The 14,221-nt window shown below is 36.4% G+C and overlaps 2 protein-coding genes across 2 annotated transcripts in view; one reads left to right on the top strand and one right to left on the bottom strand.

Moving 5' to 3' along the window:
* LOC136855409 (uncharacterized) overlaps positions 1 to 5,967 on the top strand; it is an 866,344-nt gene extending 860,377 nt beyond the window's left edge. The window contains 2 exon segments of the mRNA XM_067132403.1: positions 662 to 833; positions 4,312 to 5,967. Coding sequence (XP_066988504.1) covers positions 662 to 833; positions 4,312 to 4,777 — 638 coding nt within the window. The 3' untranslated portion in view covers positions 4,778 to 5,967.
* The window catches only part of LOC136855408 (girdin-like), a 454,012-nt gene continuing 445,748 nt past the window's right edge, over positions 5,958 to 14,221 (bottom strand). Inside the window, 3 exon segments of the mRNA XM_067132402.1 lie at positions 5,958 to 7,576; positions 9,746 to 9,916; positions 10,041 to 10,105. Coding sequence (XP_066988503.1) covers positions 7,375 to 7,576; positions 9,746 to 9,916; positions 10,041 to 10,105 — 438 coding nt within the window. The 3' untranslated portion in view covers positions 5,958 to 7,374.

The raw sequence follows: 14,221 nt of genomic DNA on the forward strand, positions 1-14,221 counted from the left end.
TGATTTAATCATATCAGTGATAATGATACGGAAAGCACAGCAAGTGGGTTATGAAGAACGGTCAAGATTGTTCATAATTGGAAAAATCATGTTACAGTATTATACTGTTAGTAATTCAAAGTGTGAATATGATGTTGATTAAAGAAAACAGAAATTTATGTGCATAACTCATTTCCTTGTGTGGTATGTAAGTTGAGTTTAGGAACATTAACATAAGTATTGAAAACACAAGCCGTAACTGATGCATATAGACTTGGAATTTGAATCGGGTAGTAGTTTAAAGTCAGTTTTTGAATGCACGTGACCAGCACTGCTTCACAATGTACATTGTATTTAGCTTGTAAGTATTTTATAGAAATAAAAAGTATAAAAGTAAAATGCTGTCAGTAATTATATATATATATATATATATATATATATATATATATATATATATATATATATATATATATATATACATATCTATATATATATAAATTTTGTTTGAATTTATATAAATATAGGATATCCAATAAATTGCATTGCATAGATTTCTTGCTGATACTATGTTATTGTTAACAGAATGCAGTTTTTGTTTCTATGAGTTAGATTAACTTGAATTCATGTGTTTGTTTGCCTGTACCAGTTTACTGCCAAAAATGAAACACTTTTCTTTTTACAGCTATGATGTACCCAGAGTTTCAGTACCGACCCCCACCACCTAGTTACCAAGCTTCAATGCAAGAATATCGATTAAGACTACTTTTGTTGGATCGACACCATTCTCATTCAGCACATCCACAAGCTCCATCTCCTCCACCTACTTACAGATCTGGAGGCCCTAATTTAAGAGGGTTTGTATTTTGTTCTAAGTGAAGTATTTATATTTGTCAATATGTCCAATTCTTTTTTCTAAACAAATGCTTGGTGGCTTATTTTAACGGCCTGTTTATGAGCAGTAGGCTTGAGAGATTGTGTTCAAATGACTGGCCTTTAGATGCAGTTGTGAACTTATACTGTATGTACAGTAGCTTAAAAATATATTTTGCATAGGGGATGTGGATAATATAAAAAAAAAGAGGGGTAGCAAAAGTCATTGTTATGTGGAAAGATGCCATTTTTAATTATGTAGTGTCAGTTTAGAATTTTAGTCTTATGAGAGCTAGTAGAAGCTGAATACCACACACCCCAGGAACAGGCAGAAGTTCATTGCCAAGTGCCTTCACATTTATACATGCATTTTTATTTTTCTGTGGTATATGATGATGCATAAACTTGAAAGCACTTGGTACTGAACTGCTGCATGTTATTTTCCTGTGGTATTCACTTAAACTAAAATCACTTGTCTTGTGATTTTTTGAGCTATAACTTTGTGAAGAGTGCTTAACAAAGATGGTAAAAACATTCATCTCCTTAAATATCCAATAGGATCTGGTATGCATATATTGTGCCTTGCACAGTGCACAGTAGGTGATACTAAAGATTTTGTTTGTCTTTGTGACGTCCTGTTGCATTGCTTTTTGCATTTTACTTTTCATATATTCTCCTTGCGCTCTTCAGCTTGAAACTGCTCCAATTTTTACCTGCTGTTAAAATCAGACCCTTATCCCTATCAGAGCCTAGAAGTATGAATTTATTACTGTATAATGATTTGAGTAAGGATGATTTCCAAGGTGAAATTAAATCGTGGATTTTAAAGGCAGAAGTGGTCGAGGTTGCTAACACTACCAGTCTTATACTGAAGGAATTGAAAAGTACACTTTAGATCAGTGCAGAATTGCTATGATAATCAAATTTTGAGACCACTGAATCGCAATTCTAGGCCAAGGATTTGCTGGTAAGAAAAGTGAAAATTGAAGTAAGGTGAGTAATTACGTTGGACCAGTAGTTAGGAACAGGCTGAAGGAATGGATGTAAAATAAAGTCAGAGAACATCACGGCTTGTGCCAAAAGGACACTGCGAACAGTCTTTAGTATTGTCTACATTGTTCTTTGAAAGGTCTTACAAGTAACAGTTACTTGAAACCACACATATAACTCATTACATTAAGTTACCACATATAAATTTGGCCTTAATGTACTTCTACTTTACCCCTTGGGGTTAGTGCATCACAAGCATTTCACTGTAGGCATTACTTAAGTTCCTTGCAGTGTCCTTCGGCCCCTAGCTGCAACCCGTTTCATTCCTTGTATTATGCCTCCATTCATATTCTTTCTTCCATCTTACTTTCTACCCTTTTCTAACAGTGTTTCATAGTGCAGCTGCAAGGTTTTCCTTCTGTTACACCTTTTAAACCTCTTACTATTAGTTTTCCTTTCAGCACTGAATGACCTCGTAGATCCCAGCACTTGGCCTTCGGCCTAAATTGCATATTCTGCTATTTTCTTATTGTAATTTTACTTGTGATTGATGAGGAACTCTCCTTTTTTTTTTAGAAGCCCAAACACTGTCTTTCCACTTACTTTCCGATTTAGCTACTCTTTCTCTTAATGACCTTGCAATACTGATTTCACTTTCCAGTATGTTTCCAAGAAGATAACAATGTTTTACCTTCTTGATGGGGTACCCTTACCTTTGCAAAGGGCTGTCCTTCCTCTACAACATAGTGCTCTCTTACCATCTCTTCCTTATTCATTTTGCATGCATTGGAAATCTATTGCCTCATATGTATCTTACAGTTCTGAGTGTCGGATTTGACACTATTACATTTGGCAGTAAGTTTACCATTACACTTCTTCTGCAGCTTCTGAATGACTGCTTTCTTGACACGTTTTTCCTTGTGTCCTTTAAGTCTTCATAAGCTTTAGTTTGCTTACATTTTCAGTCATCTCACTTTCAGTCGTACCTCTTTTCAGTATTTCTGCAACTTTTTTGTATTCTGATTCAGGTGATAAAACTTGGTCATTTGCATTCAGCAGTTCCCAGAAGTCTCCTTTTCAGCGCTTCTTTGTAGCTTCATCTATTGCTAAGATAACAGTAAAGTTTATAGTGCTCGTCTAGATGTGACACCAACAGTTACTTAACATACAGTACTTGCCACTTCTTTGTCAAATGCCTTCTCAATATTGGTAATTATTTTATTACTCTGTAATGCATATACTGTACACGGTTTTCCTTTGTATATTATTATACACCATTCACAGTTTTCTGGTCTCATCTTTTGTTATTTTTGATGGATTAAGGTCTTTTCCACTTATCTTCCCAAGGCTTATCAGAACCTCTTCGGTTACATTACATATATTTCCTTATGCTATGCCAGCATCCCCCAGTTTGTATCTCCTTATTCAAAAAATTTTTAAAATACTTCCTCCATTCCAATTCTCCTCTCTGTTAACTATAAATTTATCCATTTTCATCATGATTTACCCCTCTCACAAACAATTTTTCATCATCTATTTGCTACTCAACATTCTCTTCAGCAGAAACATTCTCTTCTTCCCTCTGCTGTGTTTAGAATCCAGTTCCATGACTCAAAGCATCCTCTTTCCCCTTACCACCTTCTGTCTTCTCTCTATGTACGTCTATCTCTTTCCCAGCCTTTCCTCGGCTAGAGCTCTCTTGTCTCAATCTATATATCTTTGTTACATTATACTATTGTATTTATTCTCTGCAGTTTCAACATTTTGCTGCTATGGCCATAGACCCTGTTTTTACTTTGCATTGTTTTCCATTAATGTGACTAAATGTCACTGTCAATCTTACAAACTGCAAGGTATGCCTCATTCAACATTTTACCCAAGGAAGGCAACACCTCACCTTCATAGTAATTATTAACTTGAACTGTTCTCTGGCAGAATTCCAGGACTACTACTCCCTCCCAGTTTTTCTCTCCAAAGTTGTATCTTCTCCTTACCCCAAAATCAACATCGTCACTTCATTACTGGAGTATCCATTGAATGTGCTACATCTGTCAATGCATTTTTAATGATTCATGAAATATTTGCTTTTCTTATGGTCTGGCTATTTACAGAAAGGACATACTACATTGTCTTTCGTAAGGTATTTTTAATAATTTACTACCTGCTAAATAATGTAGAGGAAAGAAGCATTATGATCTTGTAAACTTGACAGCAGAAAAATTGTTACTTAAAACTTACATAACATTGAAAGGTATGTCAAGCAGAAAAATTGTTACTTAAAACTTACATAACATTGAAAGGTATGTCAATTAAACGAAGTTTTTTGGTTACATTTTATGAGAGGTCATTCAGCCTTTGATTTCTGTTATAGATAATAGTACTCTGTTTTTGCTATTTGTTTTTAGCATGGTAAAGACCACATAAAGTGTTACTCTTCATTATGAACTTTTACTTATTTGTCCATTTTTGCAGGTTGACTGTGAATACTTTGGGTCGAGAAAGCAATTATAGTCAGCCACCCAGTTATCGATCAAGAGAAGGCTCAGTGTCTCACAATCCAGATGCCGTACCTTCTTCACACCCTGGAGGATCCATTGCACCTGCACACTCTAGAGATCCTTCATGTTTATCATATCTTTCACATGAATCCATATACTCAACGGGGGCACCTCCTTCACAGGAGGGGTCATTAAGAGCAGGACAGTTAGTGGACAGAGATAAAGTTGCAGTTGTTGAAGATTCTGCTTTGCCACCGGCAAAGAAAGATAGTCGAAGGGATGATAATACAGTTACCATTGTACAGACAACTGATTCATCACAAGTTATTGGCTCTGATGCAGTAGTAGTTACTGTGTCTGGTTCAAATTCAAATTATGTCAGTGTTCCACCTCAGAACCCCACAAATGATGCTGAAATATCCGTCCTTGCCCACCTTTGACCCCACTAATTAACTTTCCAACAATACCTAAAGTGTAAAATTGTACAGCTTTCACGTATCAATATATTTTAAATGAAAAAATATATAAATATATATAAACTGTATTTTCTTATGGTTTAAATGCATGCCTGGATTGCAAGAAACTGCTGTTGAACAAATTATAGCTATTTTATAATTAAAAATCTGGATATGGTATTGTTTATAGAAATAAAAAAATAAATCAAGGTTTTAATGTAGTAGGCAGGTGGAAAATCATAATGTAGGCATGCACATTTAGTTGTCATGTAATATCAATTATTTTTTAAAAGAGTGCAGTTGCCATAGTCAGAGGTTGTTAACACTGTATATAGATAGCTCTGAAAGTATTCCTACAAGACCAGCCAACCTCCAATGTACTTGTTATTCAAGTACTAAGTTTTTAGTCATGTCTAACTTATCTGACATATTTAAGAAATGCATGTAAGAGTTGTAAATAATCATTATCGGCATTTATATATAAATATATACATATAAATATAACAATCTGTTAAATGTAAAGTGACCAAAAATAGTCATATAGATTAGATTATATTGCCAGTGTTCTTCCTGTGGTGTAGTAGTGGCAAGTGGGTATCTACATCAATTTAAGTGTGTTTCCTTCTAATTTCTTAAATTAACCTAGAAGTTCTTTATAAATTATTAACTTTTTAAAATGTGAAGGAAATCCACTTGCTGTTTGGTGTGGATAATATTCTCACATGTCTTCTACTACAGTGCTCTTGTGTCTTGCTGGGTGCTGTAGCAGAATAATTTCATCTGCGAAGATTGTGAGATAAAGTTTTAAAAAGTATGGTAAATATTTTTTTATAGTAAAGATACAAACAATATTGAAGTTCCTCAGCAGTATTGCAGAGCACTTCTGCAAATGAAAGTACTATGTAAGAAATGAATTTTCAATTCAGACACTTAGGGGAAAATTATTTTCAAAATCCTTGGAGTTAAACTTCTAGCAAAAGCCCTTCTGGAAATTACAGAAAAAATTAGAGACCTTTTTTGGTTACAGTTGCAGTTCCTGTATAGCAAGTATTCTCAAGCAATTCTTCTTGGAACACTTTATTTTCCATTTGTTGTATGATGTAATATTTCTGGGCATAGTTGTAATAAATGTCCTGTATATATTTTGTATATCTAAATAAAAAACTTTACATTCATAATTTTATTTCATGCTGTCCTGTAATTTTGATACATTTTGTAAGTGTATTCAAGCAGAAGAGGATTTTTGCTCGGCCAAAATGATTAAAAAGTGGCAGTTTCTAGGAAGAATTTTGATGCTGCAATGGGATGAGTTAAACTTACAATCCATTCTTATTCACAGAAATGTTTTACAACCATGTGTAAATTGAAAGTATGTTTTCACCATTAACAATGAAAAATTATGTAATTTTTTTTTATCCACATTACACATCAATACCTCTATATGACTAGTATAATTTTATGGACTAATACAATCATGAAGTTCAGAATACAGTTTCAGTAAACTATTAGAGACAACTTCAATTGTAATCAGTAAGTAGATAAACAGCTTGACATGCTATATTTTGGTAAACATTACCACTAAGCAACCACTGGTAACACTACAATACACCAAATTAAAATTATCAATGCCACAGTTTATCTAGTTTTCTTCCAGTGATTTTCATTAAGTGTAAATTAGTTAACCTCCAATTATCAGATACAAGTATTTTCAAGCTGGACATAGCTAAGGTTAATTTTAAATCTGTTGAAAATAATAAAAATTCTCAAACATAAGCACTATTCCGATGGTGTTTACTTCATTCTATAGTTAAACTGACAGTACTATCCATCACAGTAAATCACTCATTACCAACAGTAACTTTCAAATGTGAAAAAGAATTGGAGTAGGTTAAATGCCTCAAAATCAAGTACCCACAGGACATTCACAAATGACTTTTTTTTTTATAATTATATGAATGAGGTGATGATAACCTGAAAATAATGAGTACCAGATGAAATGAAAAATTATAAACATTTACACAAAACACCTCATTTGGATTTCTCTACAACGGTATAGAAAAATCAAAATTGTGTAAATTGTATGCGTATAAAAAATTATAATGATACAGAAGGCTAGTAAATCATATTTACAATGAACTTGTGCCTTTCCAAAATATGTACAACTAAATTACAAAGCACTAGTGCACACATTCAAAGAGAATTCAGCATTAGGTTGCATTCCTAACCTGACACATGATAATCTCAGGTTACGAGATCTGATAGCATAAAACTATGGGCAAGGTCACCTACTTTATTCATTTCTACCGTACAGTTTTAATACTAAAATTACCTTTTAAAACAAGGTTTAAAAACTTATCCATCACCTAACAGTGAACATGTTCAGGTAACAATTTTTTTCCATTCTTGGGGTTTAAGATAATCTAATATTACACTGGCCCTAGACTGAATTCTAAAGAACAAATTTTTTGTACAATTAAATATGGAATTTTTTGGCCACAGATTTAAATAAAAATATTTACAAGTTACTGTAAATGTTAATAACTTCCAAGTGACCCTCCCATGAAATTTTTACAGCAAATAAATCACACACATCCATACTCATACCAAACCGAGTTGTCTACTATATCTTTCCCAGACTTTAAAGGGGCGTCTTCATTAGCAGGTGGTCTTGGTGGTGGTTTGGGTGGCTTAGGATCTTGAACATCTGATGGAGAGTGACTAGAATTTACTGAATCTTGAACAATGCTAGATCCACGTCGAGATCTTGGGGGAACTTGAGGGGCACTGTAAAAATTAAGAAATTACCAGTGTGGAGCTACACATCCTTGGCATTTAACTGTTTACTGTGGAGAATGGCTTCTCATCTATTGCCAAGCTGGTTAAGGAGCTTAATCATACTTCTGGTAATATACTAGATTTAGTTCCATAAAATGTTTTTGTCACAGTTGAGGCCAGTCTAAAATAAATAAAACTCTAACAGCAATGTACACTTCAATCAATCACTATTTTAAAGGCACCATATCAAAAACAGATGTAGCTAGTAGTCTTCTGCAAATTGGGAAACAATACATTTTTATTATACAGTATCTATAAAGAAAATTTCTGCCACTGCTGCAGCCATTGCCTTTGATAAAATGAACCTCTTAACAAGCAATGGTCATCTCGGTTAATAAGTATTTTCAAAGTACCACGACAGGAAAATATGTAGCTGTTAGTCTTGTGCCAAACTGGGAAAAGATTATGAATACCACCACAGACATACCTGAATTTAATGCAAAGCCTCCAACTACCAAGATATTGAGTTACAAACCAAAAACATTTTACCTCATTCCATTCCAACAAGAACTATCAAAATTTAGCATGGTATCTCCATTCTGAAGAGAACAACTGGCCCAAAAGCTGGACTACAGCAAAACAATGTAATTTTCAATGCCTGTAGATTATAGCTGTCAAACAAAGAAAAACATACATGCATAAACATTGTACTTTATCATACAGATAATCCCTTATTGTCTTAGTTTAGTGACAATGGGAAAGTTAAACTATTGTTGAGCTGTGCTTAAAATAACAGTAGGCCTCTATCCAAGCTCTATATAAGTGAAATAACTCACAGAAAGGCTAAGAAATGATAATAATAAAAAAACAATGTATAAGACTTAATCATAACTATTTGATGATCCAAGTTAAACATCTTAATATTTGGATCTACAACCTACTTCTTATTGCCTTCTGATGAGAAAACCAAATGATGGATATTCATCCTTCTACCACTTGCCATCATCAGTCACTTCTAATTCTGACCAGTTTTCCTTGCATTCTGAAAAGAAAACTGCAATACCACTGCCATACTTAACTGAAATGTCCCCCCTTCACCTACCTCAGACCCCATAGAGCCTCACAGGCAACAATATTTCATGCTATTTAAGACTATTACGCAACTCATGTTATTTACATGGAAGGAATTAATAAAATACCTTTTGTTCACACTTGCATAGCCAGATATCTCTTTATTTACCTACAACGAGATAAAAAATTTCATGAACTCCCATCGTTCAATTGTGTTTGATCTGCACAGACTATTTGATACAAGCTCGTTTGTCGTGTGCCTGTATTATTATATAAATCAGCAAGTCAATGATCTACATAAAAAGGTATGAGGGTTCTTTGTATATAAGCATTCAGATGTATTACCGAAGAAACAGTTTGCATATTTATCACAGTAAGTCTACAAAATCAGAACCACTGATATATGCCAATCCCGAGATAGCTATGCATGTGCCACATACCTAAACCTATGCTGGTAAGTGGCCAGTAGGAATGAAACATAAACTATAGCCCTAAATTACGATGCTTTAAGGCAAGGGGATCATTGTCATTTCTCTCTTTCTGCATCCATTTCCGATTATCTTTTGTCGCTCTCTCCAATTACTTGTTTGTTGTTCTCTTGGGTATTCTTCCCACCCATGCTTTTCTCTCATCCTCTGTCAATGTCTAGAGTACAACCCAGCGTTGCTATGACCAGATGTCAATGAATAATATTTGGATGCCACATGAGTTGAAATAGAGTATAGTTAAGATTTTGCAGAGCTTCTGCATTCATCGTCTGCTAAGGTGCCACATTGTTGCATTGACCAGCGCCCAAGATCTTTCGTTCCCTATTCTGTCAACTCGGGAACAGCCTTGCTGGTAGTTTTGCCTAAAATAAATTTAAAGCACCATACAATGTTGCCTTATTTTTTCCTACTTATGTATTTCAGAAATGTTGTTTATTACACATATTTACTTAATTGTGTTTCCACCTATTTTAATCATCTCTCCTATAGGAGTTTTTCTCTTTCAAATCTAGACCTTTGTAAGATAATGAAATTTTTGGCCCTTTTATATGCAACTGTCCAAACAACAACAATCATGATGATAATATTATGAGAGAACTAAAAATCAAAATCAAATTACCTGTTTGAATGGTCTGCACGTGGAGGCAAGCGAGGGGTGGTTGGAGTTTCATCATCAATTGCTCTTTCTCTTCTAACACCAGATTTTGGGGTTGATGCTCTTGGTGCACTACCTGGTGTCGGTGTACGTGGGGTATGAGGAGGCAGGCTACTGTGGGCACTGCTAAAACTCCTGAAAAGAAATTAGTATTTTAATTGTGTGAAAAAAGTTATAAATACAGTAGTATACTGTTCATTATCCATGTAAAAACTGTGCTGACTAAACTAGCAAATTCTATAGGAACTAAAATACATACCTGTTTATGGCCTGCTGACTTAAGGATGCAGAGGAAGTACTGCGCAAAGAAGCTCTGCCTCGACTCTAAAAAGCATATTTCAATAGTTAGTTTAATTATACTGTACTATTACAAAAGATTTATATTTCTTATAAGAGAAAACTGCAGCTGGATAGACAGCAAATTTAAGTTCAAGTATTCCATACAAAATAACTAAAATACAAATACTGATTCTACATTATATAAAGGATTTTGACAAGGAAAATCTATTTCTGGAGAGAACCCGTGTCACCGGTGAAATAGTCATTCAGCACTTATTTCTGTTAATTCCGTTGCTAGATACCAGAGAAAGCTAAATGAAATGCTGGAGTTACTACCCCCAGAAGCGACTCCACTAGATGGAGTCGTGTATGGAAAGGAGTGGACTTCTGAGACCACGGAACCTTATCTATAGAGATTCCCAATGTCAAAAGTCCCAACGAGAGAGATTGCGATGAAGCCCATGCACTGCTTTCATGGACCTTACAGAAACATGCTAGCCGCATTCCATTTATGTTAGCACCCACCTCCCACTAGAATGAAGTTTATCAAGGAGGAGAGAATGAAAAACAGGGTGGGTCACCCGGGTGACACGGGCCTCTCCAGAAATAGGTTTTCCTTTGTCAAAGAAAGCCTTATAGGAGGCATAGCGTGCTCATAACCCCTTCCGTGCCAAACTATAAATCCAAAACAGACTGCGCACCGGAATGGGAGCTATAGACTCGTGACCGCTGGTTTGTTGTAGGATAGCGGAGCATTCCTGCACTTGACAAAACCAGTCGAAAACGTATGAGAAAAAGGCATGCTGGAACGGATGCCGGAGCAGAGTACCGTAGCAGCCAAAGCCTAGTCAGACCAGGAAAACCCCCGGAGAAAACCGGAGAGAAAACCGGGCTAACAGGACAAAACTCATAGACATAAAAACAAGTCAGTCGGAACATTCCGAGCGATCATGTTTGAACAAAATGTGGGAAGGTTATGAACTGTTCGGAAGTGGGCGCCTCCGAGCCAAGAGGAAAACCCCGGAGGAGGATATCCTGAACGAAGTGATAGCGGTGGGGAATAAACGCCGACCGCTAAACACTAAAACCGCCCGTGGCAGTAAGCAAGGAGAGCGCCCAACAAGATAACAAAACACCGAACAGGTAGTAGCAAAAGGAGGGGGAACGAAAGTAAATAAAGCGGAAGACAGTTAGGTGGAGAACGCTAACTGGCCTCGTGAGATCCCAACAGTGAGGTGCGAACGTGTAGGAAGCACCACGAAGGGAAATAGTCGGCGTAAAAGGAAGGGGGAAGGATAGGCCAGGGAGGTTGGTAACCCAAAGCAGCGACCAGGGTGGGACAGCACTCCCGGGCGCCCAGAGATTCTCATAGATCCCCTCGCTATGTAAAAGCTGTATCGCACGACAAGAGCGAGAAAAAGAGAGAGGAAGGGCAAAAACCTCACGGCCAGGAGAGCAATGAAAGATAAAGGAGTGTGAACAGGAGTGGGGAGAGCACTCCTGGTCACCTCAGGTCCAGGTGGAGTGCCAACTCAGACACCGAAGGACAATCAATCAATGCAGAGGGAGGGGATTTAGGCTCACGACATAAAAATAAGGATAATTGCTCTCAAGCCTTGGAAAGTTAACAAACTTGAAAACAAACTAAGGGGAGAGAGAGAGCAAAGGATAAAGGGAGAGAAGGGGACTCTCAAACCACAAAATAACATATAATATATAGTCGGTAAAAGAAGTGTGAACAGGAGTGGGGAGAGCACTCCGGTCACCATTGGTAAGTTTTGGAAGGATTGAACTAGGATAGGCTACGCAGGTAAACCCTCGCTATTCCAGCTTAACTTATTAGGAACATTAGCCTAAGTGAAAAGCCGAAACAGGGAGAGGGTGGACGTAGGCAATATATCCAAGTCAAAACCAAACAAAGGGAAGCACCAGACATAAAACACACATGTACAGAACGAGATCACCGACATGAAACTCATACGTACAGATCGAGATCGTCCCCTTAAACAATTTTCCCCGAAGGAAAAAGTGTTACAGCCAACCCCTAGGCTAACCTAACTGAGGCGATGTAAAGGAAGGAAGCCTAGGAGAGGGGTAAAGGCTACAAATAACTCAAAAAAATCATAATAAAACAAAAATTGTCTGTAAGGTACATGTAGGAGGATAGGCAGGCCCAACACGACATGGACGTGAAGGACATGACCGACCTCAGTTAAATGAAAGTATCCCAAAATTCAAAAGCATCCAAGCACAAGGTCAAAAATTAAATGTAACAATGAAAATCATGTTCCCATACACTTAGAGAAGTGAGTCTAAAACAAGGCAAAATAAAGCCAAAATAAGAAGCGAATAGGCCCGAGGGGAACCACGTAGCCTAAACAGCAAGACAGCACTTGATCAGGAAGGAACACAAAATTCTAAAATAAACAAAATTATGAAAACAAAGTAAAAACCGTAACAGTAACAATGAAAATAAGATCCCCAAAGGCTAAGAGAGTGAGTGACAAAAATAAAGCATAATGAGGCCATGATAATAGCGAATGGGCTCGAGGGAAGCTTCGTAGCCTAAACGCTCAACAACATTTCTCGTATTGAAGCCACGATAAAAAGCGAATGGGCCCGAGGGGGTAGCTCGTAGCCTAAACGCTAAACATCACTCCCGTAAAGAAGCCATGATAAAAGGCGAATGGGCCCGAGTGGGTAGCTCGTAGCCTAAACGCTAAACATCACTACCATAATAAAATCACTCTCGTAATGAAGTCATGAAAAAAGCGAATGGGCCCGAGGGGGTAGCTCGTAGCCTAAACGGTAAACAGCACTTCTGGTAAAACATCCCAAATAAAAAGGGATACAAATAAAAAACACAAAACAAATATGCCGAGCCAAGACCAAGAGAGGTCAAGAGACGACGTGAGAGGAGATCGAGACGGGCGTTATAAATTCCTTTAATTATTAAACTAAAGGAAAATAAGAAGCCTCAATCGCCTAAAAAACAATAAAACACTGGTACTCAAGTAATTGAAGAAGAACCTTCTTGAGGATGCCATAAAAATCAAAAATAGAGGCACAAAATAAGGATCTGAAATTGCGTGTGAACAGAAAAAACGTGCTAAAATGGAGATCGCGACTGGTATTGCAGCAGCCTTGCTGATCCACTTGGTAGTGCATGGGCTTGTGTCGGCACCTCTCTCGTTGGGACTTTGACATTGGGAATCTATGAGATAAGGTTCCGTGTTTTGTAGTTCACCCTTTTCCATACGACTCCATCTAGTGGGCTCGCTCTGGGGTATGCTCCAGCATTTCATTTAGCTTTCTCTGGTATCTAACAGCGAATTACCTAGAAATAAGTGCTGAATGGACTATTTCACCCGGGTGACTTTGGGACTGATCAGAAAGAGATATTGTATTTGTCCCTTGAAAAAGTAATTCTAAACCAGTAGAAACAAATACTTATATGTGCAAAAATATAAAGCATTCCTTTCCTAATTACTTGCAGTAATCTGCTGAAAACTACTAAAGATCTCTAGCTTGATGTAATAAACTAAATTACTTACTTGTACATTGCATAAATCTAGCAGCTACAGTTTATATGCTATTACGTAATCTAACCAGAACACCAAGTCAAAATTTTTCACTCAAGTGACTGGCCAAAGAGTTTGTTTTAATACACAGGAATATCTCTAGTAAATTATCACCTTAAAAATTTAATGACTGGATAAACTGAAAATACTGAAGACTGGAAAAATTCCCCGTCTGTAAAGTATTTTAGGGTCAAACAAATGTAACTAGTTCAAAGAGGAGATAGAATTACTGCAATGTAGCATTCTTACTTTTTCTGAACATCAGAATGTAATGCAAGTTTGTTTTATTTTATAAGTAGTAGATTTGATGATTTCATAAAAACTGTTTTAATATGTACGTAATGTATTTGATTATTCCATAAAACAGGTTTTGACAATTTCATAAAAACTGCTTTGATTTGTACGTAACCTATTTGATTATTTCATAAAACAGGTTTTGACAAAGTTAAAACCTATTTTTGGTAGTCACTGTAAGTCCTCAAAGATTCACTTTATGGTCCTTGCAGGGCTTCAAAAGTCAGACCAACCAATACCAAAGAATTCTTGGCCACAATAATGCCTTTGATAGAATACTGTTCAC

This window comes from Macrobrachium rosenbergii, chromosome 31, assembly GCF_040412425.1.
Source record: "Macrobrachium rosenbergii isolate ZJJX-2024 chromosome 31, ASM4041242v1, whole genome shotgun sequence".
NCBI lineage: Eukaryota > Metazoa > Arthropoda > Malacostraca > Decapoda > Palaemonidae > Macrobrachium > Macrobrachium rosenbergii.